This window comes from Theobroma cacao, chromosome 8, assembly GCF_000208745.1.
Source record: "Theobroma cacao cultivar B97-61/B2 chromosome 8, Criollo_cocoa_genome_V2, whole genome shotgun sequence".
Lineage (NCBI taxonomy): Eukaryota > Viridiplantae > Streptophyta > Magnoliopsida > Malvales > Malvaceae > Theobroma > Theobroma cacao.
The window spans coordinates 3783135-3803737 of record NC_030857.1 but is presented as its reverse complement, the minus strand read 5'-3'; the positions used below and the strand labels follow the sequence as shown (position 1 = coordinate 3803737).

At 36.8% G+C, this 20603-nt stretch overlaps 3 protein-coding genes and 1 long non-coding RNA gene across 5 annotated transcripts; 3 read left to right on the top strand and 1 right to left on the bottom strand.

Annotated features, from left to right (window-relative positions):
• Nucleotides 596-2727, top strand: LOC18591882 (protein DETOXIFICATION 48). Its single transcript, XM_007018297.2, has 2 exons — nucleotides 596-854; nucleotides 977-2727. The coding sequence occupies exons 1-2, from the start codon at nucleotides 726-728 to the stop codon at nucleotides 2495-2497; spliced, it is 1650 nt and encodes a 549-aa protein (XP_007018359.2). The 5' UTR covers nucleotides 596-725; the 3' UTR covers nucleotides 2498-2727.
• On the bottom strand, nucleotides 10610-13356 carry LOC18591881. Its single transcript, XR_001928910.1, has 2 exons — nucleotides 13193-13356; nucleotides 10610-11373 (listed from the first exon to the last, which is right to left on the bottom strand). It is a non-coding gene; the product is annotated as an uncharacterized LOC18591881 (long non-coding RNA).
• On the top strand, nucleotides 13744-16158 carry LOC18591880 (soluble inorganic pyrophosphatase 6, chloroplastic). The gene is made up of 6 exons (XM_007018295.2): nucleotides 13744-14017; nucleotides 14203-14363; nucleotides 14596-14696; nucleotides 14789-14970; nucleotides 15357-15455; nucleotides 15757-16158. The coding sequence occupies exons 1-6, from the start codon at nucleotides 13826-13828 to the stop codon at nucleotides 15847-15849; spliced, it is 828 nt and encodes a 275-aa protein (XP_007018357.2). The 5' UTR covers nucleotides 13744-13825; the 3' UTR covers nucleotides 15850-16158.
• Nucleotides 17468-20533, top strand: LOC18591879 (probable beta-1,4-xylosyltransferase IRX9H). 2 transcript variants are annotated; one of them, XM_007018290.2, is made up of 4 exons: nucleotides 17468-18379; nucleotides 19131-19380; nucleotides 19491-19640; nucleotides 20003-20533. In XM_007018290.2, the coding sequence occupies exons 1-4, from the start codon at nucleotides 17613-17615 to the stop codon at nucleotides 20033-20035; spliced, it is 1200 nt and encodes a 399-aa protein (XP_007018352.1). In that variant the 5' UTR covers nucleotides 17468-17612; the 3' UTR covers nucleotides 20036-20533. The 2 variants fall into 2 exon arrangements, with proteins under 2 accessions (XP_007018352.1, XP_007018353.1); XM_007018291.2 differs by having other exon boundaries at nucleotides 19491-19705.

Here is a 20603-nt window from a genome sequence, read left to right as displayed (position 1 = left end):
AGAGAGAAGGGTTTCTTCAAGATTATCCACTTAAAGGGAAACAAGTAATTTAATTACTCTTTTTAAGAGTAAACCCACCATATGTGTGTGTATACATATATGAATACAAAATGGCAAAAAGGGCCCCCCATTATCATTATACCAAACTCTCATTGACCTGGCGGTTAAAAACAAATGCTACAAAATCACCTTCGTGGGGTTTGGGTTTCACCCCATCTAACTAAGAATATATTATTATATTAATGGAAAGATGAGAACAAAGGGCTCTGCTTCCCCTTGTACACACTTCACAGCTTTGAGCTCTCGCTCCGTCTTTCTTTCGAGTACTCCGCCACTCCGCGTGAGCAAAAGGAATACAAATTCGAAAAGACTATCCTCACATTCAGAGATAAGAGATAGAGAGAGAGAGAGAGAAAAAAAAAAAGAAAAAAAAGATAAGATGGCCGACCCCTACACCCTCCAAGTTCGAAAGCATTTCTGAGTAGACGCTTTTACAGCATCCTCCTGGATATATTGACACGCTCTTAGGAGTAGGCCCCTATCCCCTCCATGTATAAATATCCACATTCCTCCCTCTCCAAACCCCTCAAAACAAACAAACAGCTTTAAGCAAAGCAAAAACCGACTTCTTTCCCCCTTTGCAATCAGCCTCATTTCCTTTCTCTTCTTTTTGTTTCTCCCTTAACTTGTTTTATCCAGGAATTAAGGTTGCTAACCTCTGAGCTATGCGTAACCCGAAGCCATCTTCTCCCACGTCCTCATTTCTCTCTTCTAACAAAACCCCTTTCAGCAAAACCGTGGATCTTCCCAAGGATGATGAAGAGCAACTACATAGATTGCCAACGCTCTCTGAGGTATAACAACAGCTTAAATTGTGAAGACAAACTATATATGTAGCCATTTAGGAAAGAGTCTTCCTTTTTTTTCTTTTATTTGTCAGCCAACAGCTTATTTTTCTTGTTTTCTTTGCTTTCAGGCCATGGAAGAAATCAAAGCCATAGGGAAGATCTCAGGCCCGACAGCTATGAGTAGTTTACTTCTATATTCAAGAGCCATGATCTCCATGCTCTTTCTTGGATATCTTGGTGAACTTGAGCTTGCTGGTGGCTCTCTTTCCATTGGTGTTGCAAACATTACTGGCTACTCTGTAATCTCTGGTTTAGCCATGGGGATGGAACCCATTTGCGGGCAAGCTTATGGTGCCAAACAATGGAAACTTCTTGGTTTAACCCTACAGAGAACTGTGCTTCTCCTCCTCTCCGCTTCAATCCCTATCTCTTTCATGTGGGTCAACATGAAAGGCATCCTTCTTTGGTGTGGTCAAGATCAAGAAATATCATCCGTGGCTCGTACATTTATTATTTTCTCCATCCCTGACCTATTTTTCCTTTCACTCCTTCACCCACTTCGCATTTACCTCAGGACTCAAAGCATTACATTACCCGTAACTTACTGTTCAGCCATCTCTGTGCTTCTCCACGTCCCATTGAATTTCCTTCTCGTAGTCCATTTTAAGCTTGGTGTAGCAGGGGTGGCCATAGCTATGGTCTGGACTAATCTCAATCTCTTCCTCTTGCTCTCTTCATTCGTATACTTCTCTGGCGTATATAAAGATTCTTGGGTAACTCCAAGCACTGACTGTCTTAGGGGATGGTCCTCCCTGCTTGGTCTTGCTGTGCCAACTTGTGCCTCAGTTTGCCTTGAATGGTGGTGGTATGAAATCATGATATTGCTGTGCGGCCTACTTGCTAACCCTAAGGCTACCATTGCTTCCATGGGGATCCTTATTCAGACAACCTCTCTAGTCTATTGCTTCCCTTCAGCTTTGAGTGTTGGAGTATCCACAAGAGTTGGAAATGAACTTGGCGCAAAGAGGCCTGGACAAGCTCGCATTTCCATGATCGTTTCTCTCTTTTGCGCTGTAGCTATAGGCGTGGCGGCGATGTTGTTCGCAACCTTGATGAGACACCAATGGGGCAAGCTTTTCACTAATGATGCTGAAATTCTTGAGCTTACAGCAGTTGCATTGCCAATTGCTGGGCTTTGTGAGCTTGGGAATTGCCCTCAAACAACTGGTTGCGGGGTGTTAAGGGGTAGCGCCAGGCCAACCATTGGAGCAAACATAAATTTGGGGTCATTTTACCTGGTGGGGATGCCGGTATCTCTCTTGATGGGCTTCATGACCAAAATGGGGTTTGCCGGGCTCTGGCTTGGCTTGCTTGCAGCTCAAGTATCCTGCGCATTCTTCATGCTAGTAGTTCTTTGTAGAACAGATTGGATGCTTCAAGCAGAGAGAGCAAGTGTGCTGACACAAACAAGTAATAAACTTCCATCATTGCCCATATCAACAAAACAAGAAGAGTACTCCAACTCTAAGGAAACTAACAAGAAGGCTGATCTTGAAGGGATACTGTGCATTAATGATGAACTTGTGAAGCCTGCTTCATCACTTGAAACAGACCCTCTCCTATCTAACTCACATACTGATGAGCATTGATTAGAGTTCAGTTACCCCCCATTTTTGCCCCCACCTCATAAAAGAGTTTGATGTGAAAAATTATATTTGTTTTTAAGACTTTCCCACTTCTCACTTGTGCTGTACAAGACCCCTTTTTCCTTTTCTTGTTTAACTTTTCTTTCATTTTTGTTTCCTGTTCCCCCATGTTGTATTAATAACAAATGTAGAATGAAATAGTCATACTTAAAAATCACTTCTCCTTATATATACTTGGATTGAGAAGTGAGAGAGAGAGAGAGGGAGAGATAAAAGAAAAGGGTTAAGCTGTCGTTTGTTCTAAAGACGTGTGGAAAAGGATATCTGCCCTTCCTTTCTTGTTGTTCCCTTCCTTATTAGGCAGCATCCTTTGCCTGAGCATTACCTAAAAGGGAAAATTAGCATAATTAGCTGTTGGCCAATAAACCATCCCTTATTTCTTAATTCATACAGTATCTTCCTTCTTTTCCTGCCAAGTATAACATGTATCGCTCCTACTTTTAATCCCATCATCCATAGCCTTCAACCCCCTGGAGCTGCTTGTTATCTTAATTATACAAATTTATTAAAGTCCAGCCTTTTCCTTTGCTTTAAAGCTGGACCAATCTTCAAGAATTTTCCTTTTTCCTGATCTCTTTGTTTTTTAGTTAAACTGAAATAGTATTTAAAAAGTAAATTTATTAAATACACATGTTGGGTTTTTAATATAAAAAAGACTACTCTAAGCTTATAGACAAGAATCTCTCTATACAACTATGATCATATTCATGGTTGTAGAGCTATAAATATACACATACATGGCAATTAATTCCCAGTGGATAGATTCTGTACAATAAATTAGCATCACCAATAAAATTAAATCAAAGTACAATCTGGGATTCAAGTAACTTGGAAATAAATATAGGATTAACTGAATCTAAAACATGTGGACCCTTCCTTTTCTCCTAGTAAGTATTACCTAACCCCAAGACCTTTATGTACTGAATTTGTCCAAATAAAATCTTACTATTTTCTTTTGAATTAATAATCAAAGAAGTTACTGGGGAAAATATTCCCTATATCAATGGGAAACAAACAGTGATTCCATGTTTGTGACAGGATTTATGTCATATCAAACATAAAAACAAAAATCAAATCCATAGAAAAAGAGAGGAGAGAGAGAGAGAGAGAGAGAGAGAGAGAGAGAGTAGGGTTGTAACTTGCGTGTGTATAGATATATATACACAACAAAAAAACAAAAGCAAAGCAGTAAAGACTGATAATAATTGGCAATAGGAGAGAAGTATCCACTGAAGTCTGAAGAGAGGCCTTGGGTGGAGGGGTAAGGGGGGCCCCTGCTTCAACTGAAGAAACAAAATCCAGCTATTATTACCTCTGTCTACTTCTCAGATGACAAAAATTGGAGCAGTGCCTCTGCATTTAGCAGTTCCCCACCCCCACTCCCCCACCACCTCAACCTCCACTTCTTCCTTAATCCTTCTACAAGTATCTATAACACAATACCACACCCCATTGCACCCAAAAATAAAATAAAAATCATATAACTCTAGCAAAAATGAAAAAGGGTAAGCGTTTAACAAGTGATTTTTATTCATTCTTATGCATACAGCATGTGCATGCAACACAGAGAAAAGAGAGAGAGGATAACATGGAAAAAGCTCCCTCTCAATTGCTGCTTTTGAGTGGTACACGTAAGGCTATCTCATTTTATTCAACTTTTTTTATTGTTGTACTTTCATATAAATTCTTTTTTTTTCCCTCTCCCCTCCTGCCACCTTTCCTTTTGTGTTCCCCTTATCTTCTTATCGGCATAATATATACTATCTGATATCTCCATCCCTACCTAGCTATCCTAGTATTACTCCACAACATGCTAACTGTGGTAAGGAATTGCCTTTAAAACGTGTGGCATACCATTTTTTCGTCAAAAGAATTCAATTTCTCAACACCCCTTATGCTGCACTACACTGTTTCTCTTTTGTTTATCATCAATATTCCAAAAGTTTGTAGCTTTTGGACTTTTTGGTCGTATGAAGTATAAAGTAATATATCATCCCCATCATCTTTATGATTTAATTTAATTTATACATTACATCTTAAACTAATAAAGAATATATGAGCTTAATATGACATGCATGCAGAGCTTATTAATTTCATATGTATATATATATATATATATATTTCCCACATTTATCTTGACCAAACTTGCATTTTACCATGATACAGAATCTGAAATCTGTTACTAAAATATATAAAAACATGTTAATTAGTAGAAGAAAGCATGCAATTAAGCCAAGTTGATTCTGTCAAAAGGTTTGTATAGTAGAGTGAGTTAGAGTGATGGAGATAGGGTTGGTGTAAAACAGAAGTTGTATTTTTCCATGTAATAAATAGCAGAAGATGCTGTGGCAGTTGAAACCCTGGGATGGGTCAGTTGTTGGGCACATTGGTACTGATGTACCTTGAGTTTGGATAGAATCTGGTCCCCCATCAAAGTCCCACCCCAACAGGACAACTAACCTCTCATCCTTCCCATTTTACTACTAATTGTACTCAAAGTTTGTTAGGTTCCCCATGTAGCCCTAGATTGCAGCCCCCACCCCCCCTCCTCTTCTCCTTTCCCCATTAGAGCCCTGCCTGCACCACTTATATTCTCTTTTTCAAATTATCATGAATCCACCAGATATTTTGTCTATACCAATTACCAACACAATTATCAACTCATGTACTATCACATAGTTTCTGCTTTTCCCACTATGATTTCTAAACCCTGATGACCGTCCCCTCAAACTTATGATCATATTTCCTGAAAATGCAAATTAAAATAGCACGACGTAATTGCATTACATGCTTCAATATTTTATTATGTAGTTTGAAGATTTGAATCGCTTTTTCTCCGCATATACATTATTTTATCTTATAAGATTTACAAGACGAAAATAGTGACTATATTTAAAAGAATTGAAATCTAAAGATGTTTAATAGATAATATATACTACAAGACAATGACTCTACTGCAAAGTCGAGGAAATAAACACTAGCAATAAACAAGAATTATCCCCTAAGTATTTGATTAGGTCACCTAAACTTAGGTAATTTTTGTTTCCAGCCGAGTTATGAAAGTGGTCCATATTTTATCAAATAAAGTGCATTTATTATAAAATGGAACTGGTTTAATACATAGTTTAATTGCCTGGTCAAATTATATATAGAAGTGAGAAGGAAAAGCCAACTTTCTTGGAACAAAGTAGAGGTTTCTTTCATGGCTAGCTAGAGGGTGGAGGGCCAATCACATGAGGTCGTTTCATGACACTTTTAACCGCTAAATAAGCTAGAATTTGCATTGTAATTTTATGTCTGAATAAACAAAGACTTGAAAAGATTTTCCCGATGAGGCCCTTGAAAGAAAGGAATAATACTACAAATATATGAACTTTTTGGTGTGTTGGGAATCTGCTCAGATTGCCACCCATTATGGGATATAGCAATCAAGCCATCATTTTCCAGCACACTATTCTGGACTTTATGTCGAATATTTTTATGCCACGTGTCATTATAAGTCCTTTTCAAAGTTTTATTGGACAAGTTAGCCGTTGGAAAGCTGACACGTGTCCCGCATCTCAAACCACTTTGCTTGAACTTTATGTGCCATGGGAATCCCATTTCTTTAATTAAAAAAGAATAAATATAAACAAGAGAGAAAGGAAACAGAAGAGAAGAGAAAAAAAAAAAAAACCCCAATATATAAATCAAACCGCCCCAATTGCTTGAAACAGTGGTGTGGAGTGTTAATGCACCAAAGAATTTGACAACTGAGACGATCAGAGTAGGATTAAAGAAATGCTTTACAACATGTTTATAAAGTGGCAATAAATAATTGGGACGATGGTTGACGCCCCAACAATACCTAAAACTGGCAGAAGGGTATATGTGCCATTTAGCCTATTTTTTCCCCTCTTCAAACATCTTTTCAAGATCCCCACTCTCCCTCTTTGGGCGGAAGCTGGGGTGAGTGGTCGGCCCTTGTCTCCCTTTTTATCCTTGAATGAAAGGGAAGGAAGCTGTGCCTCGCACTGGCCACTATCTTTTAAACCATCACAAGTGTTTTTCCAGGACCTCGAGTTTGTGTCAAAAAAGTTCGAAAACCCCTACTCTGATGCCACCAGACCCTGGCCGAAAGCCCTCCCTTTTGAGCTAAAAAAGCCTTCAAAACAGGGTGACTTGCTGACTTATTCAATCACTATTCTTCTCATAATGATGATCCACATTATTTGATGCCCCATGTCCTACATATACACAGCTACACCTACACTTGCCAAATTCCCTAAAGTGCTAATAATTCTGCAGCGTACAGTCCATATATATATATATATATATGTATGTATGCCTTGCAGGCCATTCGCACCTTGGGATTGCATGCAACCTAGCTAATCGTGCTTTTGGTCTATGCGTGCCATGATTCCTTCTTGGTATAAATTTAAACTCAAAATTTCTTAAATTTTTCTATAATGTCAAAATTAGACACTATAGATATGAGATGAGGAAAGTATTTACATATTTTTTATGTAACATGTTTTTAAATATATAATATTTGTATCAATTTAGATAAATTAAGCATTAAGAGAATATTCATATAAATGAGTTTTTTATCATAAAAAAAAAGAATCACGAATTTATACATATCTTATCCAGAATTTATCCATAAGATTTACGAATAATGAATGTGACGGAAACGTGGGAAGAGCATTCTTTACAAAAAATGGAATGTGTAAAAGGCTAAAAGGTTTTGGTTTACTTATTTGTTTTAGTGAGAGAACAATCCGGGGTTCGATTCGATTGTAGTGTATGACCAGGCTTCGCCATCAAAGCATAGCATGCTGACCTGAATGAGTGAAGTTTTTAGAAAGGGGAAGCCAATAAATTTTGTCAAAAGAAAAATGGATCATGTTGTACTCGTTCAAAGATGCCAATCGTGTGGCATTAGGATGGTCACGCAAGGACAGTAGGGAGGGCAGTGAGCAGTGGCGTATTGGCTTCCCCCCCCCCCCCCCAAAGTTCAAAAGGGTCCCCTATACTTAGACTGTACAAAGGATCGCATGTTGGCAAATGTTTGGACCATCTTGCATATTTCTCGTAGGGCACATGCACTAAGGGACCGACACGTTCTAAATGACTTTCAATTTCCTTGTGGGGTGCCCTGGGTACCACTAGGAGGAAACAAGAATGGTCATTTGTAGGGGCAGGGAGGGGGTTGTCAAGTTTCTTGTGCATTTTTTCTTTTGAAGGTTTGACAAAAGTAAGAGTCTTTCTTTGTCACTTTGTGGAGAGAGCTAAATACGAACCGACCTTTCACTCTGGGAATGTCCCCATAATTAATAAAAGAAAAAAAAAAGGAGAAAATACATTTGTATAGAGACCCCACACCTTGTGTTTTCTCACTTACCCAATAAACCTTTCTCATTGTTTTCTTTGTCTAAATATATATATATATATACATATATCTTTCCCACACAAAGTCAATCGACCTTTTCACTTTTATGATATTATTGTTAATGAAAAGTCAATTACAAAGCAATCACCAGCCACCCTTCATGATCAGAGATAAGCCACGCCTTTTGCCACTACAATTAAGGGTGCTTAGGCTTTACGATAATCCTTTTTGTTTATTTGGGACAAGAAAAGAGAGGAAATTGTATCAACTCTTGGCTAAAACACACGTGGAGGATAGGTCTAGGAGTAGGAGAAATGTTTTTAAGTGTGCTTTTGATTATTGTAAAGTATCTTAACTTAGTGGTTTGACATTTTTTTTGTTTGTTTATGATTCATTAGTGTTTTGACACTTTAACCCATTTCCAGTTCTTTCATGGGGCTTTGACTATGTGAGCTTAGGTGGTTTTCAACTTCCATGTCTTCTATTCTTAATCGAACAACCCACAAATGAGAGGGGGAGAGAGAAAATGGTGTCCAACAAGCCATAAACTCTTTGGAATCAAAGGGAAAGATACTAAAACTTGCCCTGTTAGCGTTGCCTTTTTGGGTGGGGTTTGCGAAAAGATTAAGCCTCGAGCGTAATGGCTGACGATTATGCTGATGACTCTCGAGTTTTCAGTCAAAAGAGACTCGGTCAAACTTCAAACAAAGAGCATGACAGAGATTTGGGCCGGCGGACAAGAGTCTTGGCAATGAATAATTCGAAAGCATGTCCATTCTGATCGACACCACTAGTTGGTAGTGCATCCGGTTCAACTTCATTTGTTGTTATCCCCAACAACATTTATGTCTTGGTTACAGAATGAAGACAAGAACTTCATTCAAGTAAAGCGCAATGACTTGGTGGTTTGGTCTTTAGACTCTCAGTCAAGGGTCTTTTAGCAATGAGTAACACGAAAGCATACACACAATACAATTATTATCAAACAAATTATGGGCAGCAAGACCAAGTCCAAGTTTGTAGCATAGAAGTCAAGAAACATATATCCATTATTGAGCATGATGAAAGAAGATTCTTCTAAAGTTATGAATGATGGAAATCTATATGGATGTTTGCATTTACAATATTCAAATCTCTGAGTTACAATCATCATAGTTACGTTTCCTATAAAAACAATGACATTTTGCTAATAAATCAATGATAGAATTCTTCTGTCACAAGTGTTTGCATATTTTTCATCCCAAAACTCTGCAAATCTTAACCTCAAAACAGTTATTTTGGAGAATGGAGATAATGTAATAAATGATCCAGACATTCTTTCCCTGCTAATACCTGTTCAATGTAAACTGCATATTACGAAATGTCTGCAAGACAATGACATGTATGTTTTACATAAAAATGCGCGGGGTAGTCAATATCCCTACATTAGAATTTTAAAGCAAAAGAACTCTTTTCTAGAATCTCAAAAGTCTCATTGACTGGACCATTTCTAATTAGGATGAAGAATCAGAGTAAACTCAACTTCAAAGTTAAAATATGAGCATCACTTTCATTCATTCCCTTTGTGCAAATACCATGCTGTACTATCAGGACATCCTCCTGCTGTACAGAAACGATAAGAATGACATGTATAACTTTGAAGTTTACACAAGACATAAAATTCCAAAAGTCAAAGAATGTTCAAATAGTGTTTCTTATGTCGAGCTAAATCCAAGAAGTAGCTGTCCTAGAGGATGAATTTAAGAGAAAAACAAATATGTTGTTGAAGGCTTTACCTTATGCAACTTGGTAGCCATCTCTCATTTGTCAGTTCAAACATTCAAAATTTGACTGGAATTCTTGTCCTTACAAGTCACAATTTGCACTTTACAGGGTGCGTATGATCCAGTCTGGTTCGGTTTTGAATAAAATTTTTTATTAACTTGCACTATTTAGGTTTTTCTAACACCAAACTGAATCCTTCTTAACGAACCAACCCAAATCAAATTTTATCAGTTTGGATTGGTTTAATTCTTCGGTATTTAAATTTTTAATACTATTTTTAGTTTATTTAGGTAAAGTTAGAGATAACATAAACGTTTTCTATTATATAAAAAAAAAAGTAGTATAAAATATAATTAGAAATATAATTTGATTTGGTAAAAGGCAAAAGGATAAAAGAGGGCGCTCTGGTGTGGAGGGAGGGAAAGGTGGCAAGAGCATTCTCATCTAGAATAGTCTAGAGTGACTTGGTTAATTGATCAGCTATATCCAGGTGAATGGACAAAGTAACCCAGATTGATAAATTAAAGGCCTATTAGAAATTGCTGCACAGCTTTATGCCTAGAACAATAATAAACTCAATATACCTAGCTAAAAAAAGGGGGGAAAGTCAGAGCAAAGTTGTGATGTTTACTCAGAGCTCAGGTTTTCACTCAAAATTCTACCCTACGCAAGCATTTTAGATATGTTCACATTACCACTAGAATTGTCTTTACTATCTCCATTCAAAGAACGTATGACCTTCAAGCTGAATGATAAACACATTTTCTAGGCCCAACTCAGAAAACTCATGATATATAGAGCATGCAATGCCACAAATAGTTGCAGCAAGTGTGACACCAGGACCCAGAGAGATGAGAAAAGAAGAGGGATAGGGGGAGGAGCAGACAAGAGGCAGAGATAAAAAAAAAATGTCTGCAGTGTACAGAAATAAAAACACAAGTCAAAGCCATTTATTTACTACAATTTGCATGCTGTCTACAGGAAGTCCAATACAATACTTATCAGTCATCAATTATCCATTTTACATTTCAAAGACAGTCTAGACAGCAGGAACAAACCTGGTCCACTTACTATAAATTTCTGATATATGACCAACTTCACTAAAGGTTCTAAGCAATCTGCCTCAATACATTGTGTTTGAGACCAGAAAACAAAAGTAGACATCAGCTGCAAGCTTATTATACAATAGACATATTTGGCCCGTGAAGGAGCATCAACTTGAGCCCACAGATAGCTGGACCTAAATTCTATAGACAAGCTGATCCATCAATCTCAAAATCTAGCAGATGAGAAAAATCACTCTTGGTTCATAACTTTTCACCTATATTTCACCTTGGTAACCATTTCAAGTCTTCTGATTTATCTGGATCAACATGGACTTAGTGTTTTTATTATCATCATTCAAAGAACCTCTGTACTGGAGGCTTAATACTGACATTTCCTACCCCCTAGCCCAACATCCCTTGCCAAAAGGAATGCAACACATAAAAGTCATGCAAAGAAGTAGAAGCACATATCCCAATGTACAGAAGTAAAAATTGCAAAGCTAGTACAGCCGCTTATTTACCACATTTTAGATTCTATTCACGGGAACTCAAATAAAACATTCATCTGTCACCTTTTAATCTTTTGGTCTCAATGATGGCCCAAGGAATTTGAGAGTTGTTTGGCTTCTGGAAATTATCTGTTATTGGAGGCAGTTCAAAGTATGTTGTTAGAAAATTCTAGCTACATTTCAATACAATATAAGGACTTTTTGAAATTTTTTGGGGAAAAAAATGGTTTCATTTTTTATTTTCTTTTATTCTTTCATACATAGATATAGATTTAGATGTTGATACGATTTATACATATAACACATAGCAAAAACCTTTTCAAACAACATGTTTCACTCCTGCTATTTGAAGCCGGTAACTCAATGTTGAGCAGTTATGACCTGAAGTAAACTTATACATGCATACACATAAAAGGTCATGTCACACTCTCGTCCTCTCTCTCTTGGACACACAAACCTAAAATTTCAAAACCTCCAGATACTTATAAGTAAGAGAAACAATACTCTGACTAGCAACAAAATTGGTACAGATTCGATATCCGACCGGCTTGAGATAAAAATCTACCAACGTGAGGATGTATGGTGACCATATTACTCATATTCTATAAGCTCTTCTGATCTATTCACATTGCAACCACAATTGTCCTTGCTATCATCATTCAAAGAACCTACGAGTTTTGAAGCTGAAGATTGACACGTCTTTCCCTGACCCAAAATCTAAGAACCAAACCATCGTCTATCAATGGAATGGCTTGGGTGGAATCAACAGTATGACCTTAGTGTAAACCAAATAGAGGTCAGTCACAAATGCCATATATCCACAGAGATAATTGCAAGTATCCAGTTACTGCTTATATTAACTATTGATCATTCCTCTGCTATAAATATCTAGGGTTAACGTCGATTAATAAGTTGCAACATCTTAAGTTGATTTTTTAGAATGAAAATTCTGATCATCAAATTTTAGATCCAAAAGAAAACTTTGCAATTGACAAATGTCTTTCAAAACAGAAAAAAGAGCACCATGCAAGAAGCGATCAAGCATCTCATTTTCTGTGAGAAAGATGCCATAATTGTGGAACCATTAGAACAGTTACAGCAATCAGTCATTTACCACACATGCTTGTTCCATGTTGGCTGACAAATGTAAACTTTTATTACTTCCTTACTTATTTTATCCAGTCTTCAAATTAACAGCTAGTCTTAAGGCCCATGATTTTCAAATCATTCAGAATTTGATCTTTGTTCAGCTTTCAAATTTAACACATCATTTTTCTTATATTTTCTATATCACCGGTAGCATTCTCTATTTCTTTCCTCTAGAAAGAAAAGTTTCTAATGAACCTATCCTGTCTGATTGATTTGAGTAAGCCCAAAATCAAGTTCAAAATCTAACAATTGAGCTCGACTGACCCGTTACAGAAGGAAGCATAAAAAACTTGCCATTGTGTAGCATATGCAGCAGCCTCCCACAAATCAACCGAGTCTTCCCTTTGAAGCATATACACTAAATGAATGTCATATCATAATTGGCCAGTAATTGTCTTCTATTAGAATATACTAAGAATTAAAGACTACCAGCATTGCAAAATGTTCACCTAAAACAAAAGGGTTTAGCATAGGCATTGCTGGATACTACAAGATTCAGAACTAGCAACCCATTTTCTCCCATATTTCATTGCACCAAAAATGAAAAGAAAAAGAAGACTAAAAATTGAATACATTCGCCTATAATTCACTCCAAAACTCGGTTGCAAGCAAGAAACAGGCATAAATGGTCAGCCACTCATGGGATTAATAGCTGATTCATGTTCAATTTCAATATGAAAATCATGGAAAGGATTAGATCCTTGAGAATAGAGCTTGGCCAGATTAAGCTGTTTACTTTTTTAAGTTTCCAAATTTGAATGTAAAAAAGAAACAACAAAGCTAAAATTAGGGTATTTACCAGGGAAGTATGAACTGAGAATCTTCGTTAGCCATATTGTCGGAAGCCGCAGGAAACAACCGTTGGCGCTTTCCCTTCTTCATTTCTAGTTCTCCCGGTGGTTTTGGGTGCTTATCGAATTACAGGTTAGTTAATTGACCACGTGAAGAAAATAAATCAATAGTGTAACATTTATTTAAAATCCCCTAAACTTTAAGATTTTTTTTATTTTCCCCGTTGTATTACTTATTAACATTTATTTCATAAGAAAAATAATTTTTTTATAATTAATAGAATGAGAACTCGAATTTTATTTTTTAAATAAGGGTTTATGTATCAATTAATGAATTAATTATTTAAGTGTAAAAAAACCTTTTTATTATGAATTCTTTAGCCTCAGTTTCTTATTGACTCTAAATTGTCCTTCTTAATATATAAAATTCATTTTTTTATAAATTTTTTTAACATCATTTGTTTCACTAATCCGTAATTAATGTAAATGTTTTAAAAAAATAAAAAAGCGTGGGGCGTTTTGTGATATTTCAGAAAAACAAGGGAGCCAATGAAAAAATAATAAAAACAAAGGGAGATGTTTGTAATATCTCCCTGTTAGCCCCGGAAACCCGACGGTGGAGGCTAAATTTGGTCATAGAAATGGCTACCGTGGCCAGAGCTATAGCCTTAGCGGGAGCATTTCACCACTGTTCCCACATCACCATTAGATCACCAAGGAGACTTTACCATTCTTGCAGGGCTATCTATAACCCAAAGGTCCAAATCAAAGAGGAAGGACAGCCTCAGACCCTTGATTACAGGGTCTTTCTTGTTGATCACTCTGGCAAAAAGGTCACTTGCTTTCTTCGTTCCCATTTCCATCTTTCTTGTCAAAAATGGTTTTTTTCTTATTTGGGGTTGTGAGTATTTGTTTGGGATTTTGATGTTGGTTTTAAAAGTTGTGTGCTTTTTCTTGTTTAGAATTGGCAACTAGAATGGAGATTAGGGGGCTGAGCTGATTGATTAGTTTTGTGCAGGTATCTCCTTGGCATGATATTCCATTGCATTTGGGTGATGGAGTTTTTAATTTTGTTGTTGAGATACCCAAAGATACTAGTGCCAAAATGGAGGTTGCTACTGATGAGCTGTACACTCCAATAAAGCAAGATACAAAGAAGGGAAAACTTAGATACTATCCGTGAGTTTTTGCTTTTTCTTGTATTTAGTTGGATTTATGATGTGGATGGAAAATTTTGGGTTTGCATACGAACAAGATGTTGATATGAGTAGCATTTATGAAGTAATTATTCATCACCGGGATCATGGTTCCTTGTCAAGCAAAGAGTTTTGTAATGCTCGTGTGAAAGCTTATTATCCACGGAATCCTTAGGAAAATTAAATTTTTATTCTTTCTCAATATTATTTGTCAGTTACAACATCAATTGGAACTATGGATTGCTCCCTCAAACTTGGGAAGATCCATCATTTTCAAACCCTGAAGTTGAAGGAGCGCTAGGAGATAATGACCCAGGTATATTAGCATTCACTTTGTTTTGTTCATGAAACCTTGCCTTTTCTTAATACAAAGTTTTGGTTGTCTTTAATTGTTTTCCGAACTTTTAGTTGATGTTGTTGAGATTGGAGAGAGACAAAGAAGGATTGGTCAGATCCTCAAGGTTAAGCCCCTAGCTGCTTTAGCTATGATTGATGAGGGGGAGATTGATTGGAAAATAGTTGCAATATCTTTGGATGATCCAACAGCTTCACTTGTGAATGATGTTGATGATGTTGAGAAACATTTTCCAGTATGTCCTGTTGTCTGAAGCCGCACCTAGTAATTTATTAGCAATGCTTTAGTTAGAGGAAAAGCTTATCATTTCATGAATATTATTCTGTGTTATATATTAATATAGCATGTCTGTGCTACTTACTATGAAATTACTAATTGTGTCAATATTCAATCAAGAAAATATCTGCAACAGGTCAATAGCCGCAGATGCCTTGCTGGTAACATTATGTTGGCTCTAGCCTATTTTTACCTAAAACTAATATCTTTCCTCTTTATCTTGTTTCATCTTGTTTTCTTTTTGGTATGTATTTGGAATGTTGTCATGAAACTTTCTATCAATTATAACCTGGTGTTTTTTCAGTTTAGTAGTTGACATATCACTTGAACTCACCATCTATACAGGGTACTCTTGTTGCGATTAGGGATTGGTTCATAGATTACAAAATCCCAGATGGGAAACCTGCTAACTGGTTTGCTCTTGGCAACAAGGTGGCAAACAAGGTAGACTCAATTTTCTTACACTGTTGTTTGTTTTTCAATGTTCTAGCTTTGTTGGAACAAGAAAGGGCTTCCTACTGAATATTTTTATTTCACTGTACTGTTCTTGTTTTTGTACTAGCGGAACTTAACAACCTTTTCTACTCAAAAATTGAAAAAATGATCACAAATTTTGGCCCTCCCGGGGGAAAAACCATATGCCTCATTTTCTCCCCTTGAAACTTTCTAGTTCAGATGCTTTACCCTTTCTTTCTAATAATGGCTGGTTTTAACTTCTGGATTTTAAATGTGATATGACAAACAGGATTATGCTTTGAAGATTATCAATGAAACTAATGAGTCATGGGCAAAGCTAATGAAGAGATCTATACCTGCTGGGGATCTTTCTCTCCTGTAAACTAATGCCAATAATCTGATTGTGTAGTTTTGCTTTAGTAAACAATGCCTCGACAGATCATTTTTCACTTTCTTTTGAGTTATGTGTGTGGGGTGGGGGGGGGAGGAGACTCAAGTTTTGCTGAATTATGCCTCATATGGTCCATTTATCCTTACCTTACATAGCATCTCTTTCATTAATGTACTTTCCAACTTTCAAAAAAAATTAATGTACTTCCCAAGAAAGAAAGAAGCTTTTATGGTTACTTGTAATGGGTCTTTGCTACCTAAACCAGAGTTTATTAAATGGTAATTCATGTTATTTGTTGTCCCCTCTTTTTCATGCTCTCACAATATTTATTAGGCTAGATTTTGCATTTGGTTTGAATAAAAAGTTCGTGTTGATTTATGGTATCTTTTTAAAAGGAGTTAATTGTATGTGTAATTGTCTATATGCATCAATATAGAGTTAACTGTATTTATTGATGAAACACAAACTAGTTGTTTTGTACTTATCTTGAGTACTTAATTGATTGTTCTAAGCATGTGTTTTGGATTGAAGGGAGAAAAAGAAATCATGGTATGGATGGCCATGTCTTATCCAAACCTCCAAACCCACATTGGAATTGGTAACATGAGCCACCACATGATGAAACTCAATGGAAAAAACCCAAGGAACAAACAAATTTGCAATTTCAAACCGCCCTTCTCCCCCTTGTCACCATCCCCATTTTCTATGCCATGTGCAAACAATGTAGTTTGTTAAAAGGTGCAAGAAATTGATCAGTTCAAATTCAATCCTAATCATCAATACTGTTGGCTCTTAGTGGCAGGTCACTAGGTGCCATTTTTAGGTTCAATAAGAGGCCAAATTTTAAGAGAGGTCGTTTTTTCTCAAACCTTGAAAAGAAGCATCTTCCATGGATCTCTTCAACAATACGGTTCTGAGATCAAGGGCGAAATTAAGGGGGTAATGAGTGATAATGACCGCCGCTTCTCAATTTTTAATTTTCTATATTATTATAATTATAAAATTTAATATATATATAATATAATATAATTATTTTTATAATTACATTTTAATCACTTCTTATGTAAATTTTTGAATTGGTCATTGCAATTTACCGTCAAACTCAAATTAGGCTGTGTAATGAATTAACATTTATATATTATAAATCTTTGCTACTTGCAAAAACTTATTACTAGCATTTTTTTCCCTCAAAAAACCAAAAACTAAATGTTAAACAAATTGAAGTAAACCATTGAGATTGGCCAGCTTTTTGTTCAACCCCAACATTAATTTATATTCTACTTCTACATCATCAACTAAATTCAATTATTTTTTTGGGTCTCAAATACTAGAATGAGAGCAAAAGAAGGAGCCGTAGGTAGTCATTGGTAAGTACACTTGAATTCAAATAATTACATTTCATTTATGTAGAAAGATTACCAAATGATTTTGCAAAAATTCAAAACAAGCAAAATTTGCCACCTCAGCCGACAACAATAACTACAGAAGCCAGCATGCATTTCCACACCCTCATTGGCCACGTGTCTTTTTCCATTTGCCAGCACGACGCGTAACTTTAAAATAAATAAACAACAAAAAAAAAAAAAACCAAGTCCACCCTGGAAGACGAAGAGCTCCTCCGTGCTCAAAAAAAAAAAAAAAAAACAGAAAAAGTCTCAGCTCTGCCTCTTACTTCACTAGATCTCAGGCCTTCCCCTTTCGTAAAGATCCGATTATGTAATTTCCTTTTTTTTTAATTCTTGTTAACCAATCAGATGGCTTCGATCCGTCGAACTCTCTCACCAGCATATCACGACCGTTCTTACCAGAACGGCGCCGGATTCTCCTCTCCGTCACATAAGTTTTTTCCTAATGGAAACAGTAAACAGTTCTCATCGTCTTCATCGTCAGCGCATTTGCGGTTGTTATTCAACGCGGTAAATTTACTCTACCGCAAAGGATGGCGGCGATCTTTTTGCAGGTGCACCTTCTTTTTCCTAATAGGGTTTCTTTTCGGAATTACTCCGTTTGGACACATCGATACCGATATCCAAGCCAAGGATTTCACTTTCCCCGAACTTAAGCCTCCACATGTGAACCTCCAACTGGACGACCAGATTGTTACTTCCGTTTCGTTGGGCGTTAATACGAGGTTGCAAGAAGACAAGGAATTCACCGCCGATTTAATCGAGCCGTTAAAGCAGTTAATCGTCGTTACGCCGACGTATAATCGGGGATTCCAAGCGTATTTCTTGAACAGGTTAGGGCAAGTTTTGAGGTTAGTGAAGCCACCGCTGGTTTGGATTGTGGTTGAGGAGAAAGTGGCGTCGTTTGAGACGGCCGAGATTTTGAGGAAAACGGGAGTTATGTATCGGCACGTGGTGTGCACACGCAATTCTAGTAACGTGAAGGACCGAGGGGTTCATCAAAGAAACGCCGCTTTGGAACATATCGAACGGCATAAGCTCGATGGGATCGTGTATTTCGCCGACGACGACAATGTCTACTCGCTGGAGTTGTTCGAAAGCTTGAGAACTATTAGGTAATTTAACTTTGATCTTATTTATTTATTTTGGGAATGTTGCTTTTAAGAGAGTTAATGAGGTCTACAAATTTGGATAAAAGTTGGTTTTTGTAAAGCATATGTTGGGATGTTAAATAATTGTTGAATGTTTTTATTAACATTTTGTTTTGGGGAAGTTAGTTAGAGATGGGGTCAGTGGTAAATGGATGTTTATGGAAAATTTAAGTGATTTACTTGTGGTTGCTCATTCGCCATCTTAAATATATTGCCATTACCTAATGCATTGATACTTTTTGTTGGTGGATCAAATCAGCCTGTTACCTTTTTATAATTTGAGTAACTGGATCTAGTTTCATTTTCATACAAGTAGCAACGCATATAGCAGGGATTGTCCTATGTTTTAAGCCTTTCCTCAATCTTCTGTTTATTGTAGAATTGGTTGCTTATAAAGTGTCATTTCATCAGTTTGCGATGAGATTTGAATGAGGAATTAAGTTGAAACTGTTAGCTGCTTGTTAACAGTTTCCCCCGTTCAAAAGATAAATGAGGAAGTTCATAATTGTTTACATTGATTTTTCTTAGATCGGAATGATTGCCATTGATAGTTTGCTTCTAACTGAATTCCAAGTTTGTCTTGTTCTTCAATATGTTAGTGTCTGTAAAGAGTTCTTCAATGGTGTGGAGTAATAATTACTGTGAAAATTGCTTTATCTTCTTCTAATCGTGCTAGCATATGCAAATTTATAATACTTATCTTCATCTGTTGTAGCCGTTTTGGAACTTGGCCTGTTGCCATGCTTGCACAAAGCAAAAACAAGGCAATTCTGGAAGGTCCAGTATGCAATGGAAGTCAAGTAATTGGATGGCACACAAATGAGAAAAGTAAAAGACTTCGTAGGTTTCACGTTGATATGTCAGGATTTGCTTTCAACAGCACTATCTTGTGGGACCCAAAGAGATGGGGACGCCCATTCTTAAACCCAACTCGACAGTTGGACACAGTGAAGGAGGGTTTCCAAGTATGTATTTTACTGCTGCATTTTGTATTTTCACGTTGAAGCTATTGTGTAATATCTCAGGAAATGTCATAGAACGATTCTTGGCTTTGGTCACTTTTTCCTCTATGCAGGAAACTACATTTATAGAGCAAGTGGTGGAAGATGAAAGTCAAATGGAAGGTGCACCACCTGGTTGTTCAGGGATTATGAACTGGCATCTCCATTTAGATACTGGCAATCTTGTTTATCCCAAAGGCTGGCTACTTCAGAAGAACCTAGAGGTTACTTTGCCTATTAAGTGATGCGAAGCTCATCTCTACATTTTTTTGATGCGGAGTGCATAAAGGGGTATGAGATTTAATTCTGCTTTTGATTTAAATTCTCTGTATTTGTAAGTTTGACTTTGGTTATGAGAAAGATTGGCCTGCCTGAAAAGAAGGGTAACAGAAACACTCATGAATAGATGGCAAAGAGAGAGGGAGTGAAACTAATGAATTGAAAACAAGTGGAGATCAGTTATCTCTCAAGCTGTTTCTTTGTTTTGAAGTTTATAGTAATCATATATTTTGCATTTGATTTTAGTAAAATATCTAAACAACCTTATGCTGAAGAGTTTCTGATTGTAGCTATTTTCCTGTGACAGTCCTGCTCTTATTTTGTGCTGGTGGTTCATTAGTTCAACTTTCCTGAGCAGATTTTCTGCAGCCGTCATATAGCAGGCCCTACAGATATTCATCTGGCGGTGACAAAGAAACAGAAGATTTGTGACTTTTTGTTTCTAGAATTTTGTAGCGTGAATATTCTTACAGAACAAATTCTTGTAGAGTTCCGGTGCTTTGGTGTTTTGGGGGGGATTTAATTTGTTATTTTTCAGGAGCAGTTTACATTCCCCCCCGCTCCCCCATTCCACAAAAATAGGTTGGTGTTTGATGGGGGTTTGTTGTGGATCCATAGTCTATACCCTGTACTTAGGCATTGTATCGAAATCAAGGGCGATTTGTTACTTGTCCAAGCATTTGAAATGCCTTCACCTCATTCTTGTAAGTTCATGTTCTTTTGTTGTTTTCTCCCTCAACTTGGACGTTTGGTTCAGAATTTGGGATGGTTGAACAGGTCTCTTATATGTTGACATTTATTTTACTGGATTGGAGAAAGAAAATCGAATTATACTTTCCATTATGCGCAGACACGATTATTAATTCTAGCAGATGTTTCAAAGGTAAATTGGCATTTTCGTAGTGCTA

What these genes read in the sequence shown, in the direction of transcription:
- LOC18591880 (XM_007018295.2), top strand. Translation starts at nt 13,826, where the DNA reads ATGGCTACCGTGGCCAGAGCTATAGCCTTAGCGGGAGCATTTCACCAC. An exon ending in TTGATCACTCTGGCAAAAAG is followed by an intron (nt 14,018 to 14,202) that starts GTCACTTGCTTT and finishes AGTTTTGTGCAG; the next exon opens with GTATCTCCTTGGCATGATAT. An exon ending in GCAACAAGGTGGCAAACAAG is followed by an intron (nt 15,456 to 15,756) that starts GTAGACTCAATT and finishes TATGACAAACAG; the next exon opens with GATTATGCTTTGAAGATTAT.
- LOC18591882 (XM_007018297.2), top strand. Translation starts at nt 726, where the DNA reads ATGCGTAACCCGAAGCCATCTTCTCCCACGTCCTCATTTCTCTCTTCT. An exon ending in GATTGCCAACGCTCTCTGAG is followed by an intron (nt 855 to 976) that starts GTATAACAACAG and finishes CTTTGCTTTCAG; the next exon opens with GCCATGGAAGAAATCAAAGC.
- LOC18591879 (XM_007018290.2), top strand. Translation starts at nt 17,613, where the DNA reads ATGGCTTCGATCCGTCGAACTCTCTCACCAGCATATCACGACCGTTCT. An exon ending in GAAAGCTTGAGAACTATTAG is followed by an intron (nt 18,380 to 19,130) that starts GTAATTTAACTT and finishes CATCTGTTGTAG; the next exon opens with CCGTTTTGGAACTTGGCCTG. An exon ending in CAGTGAAGGAGGGTTTCCAA is followed by an intron (nt 19,381 to 19,490) that starts GTATGTATTTTA and finishes TCCTCTATGCAG; the next exon opens with GAAACTACATTTATAGAGCA.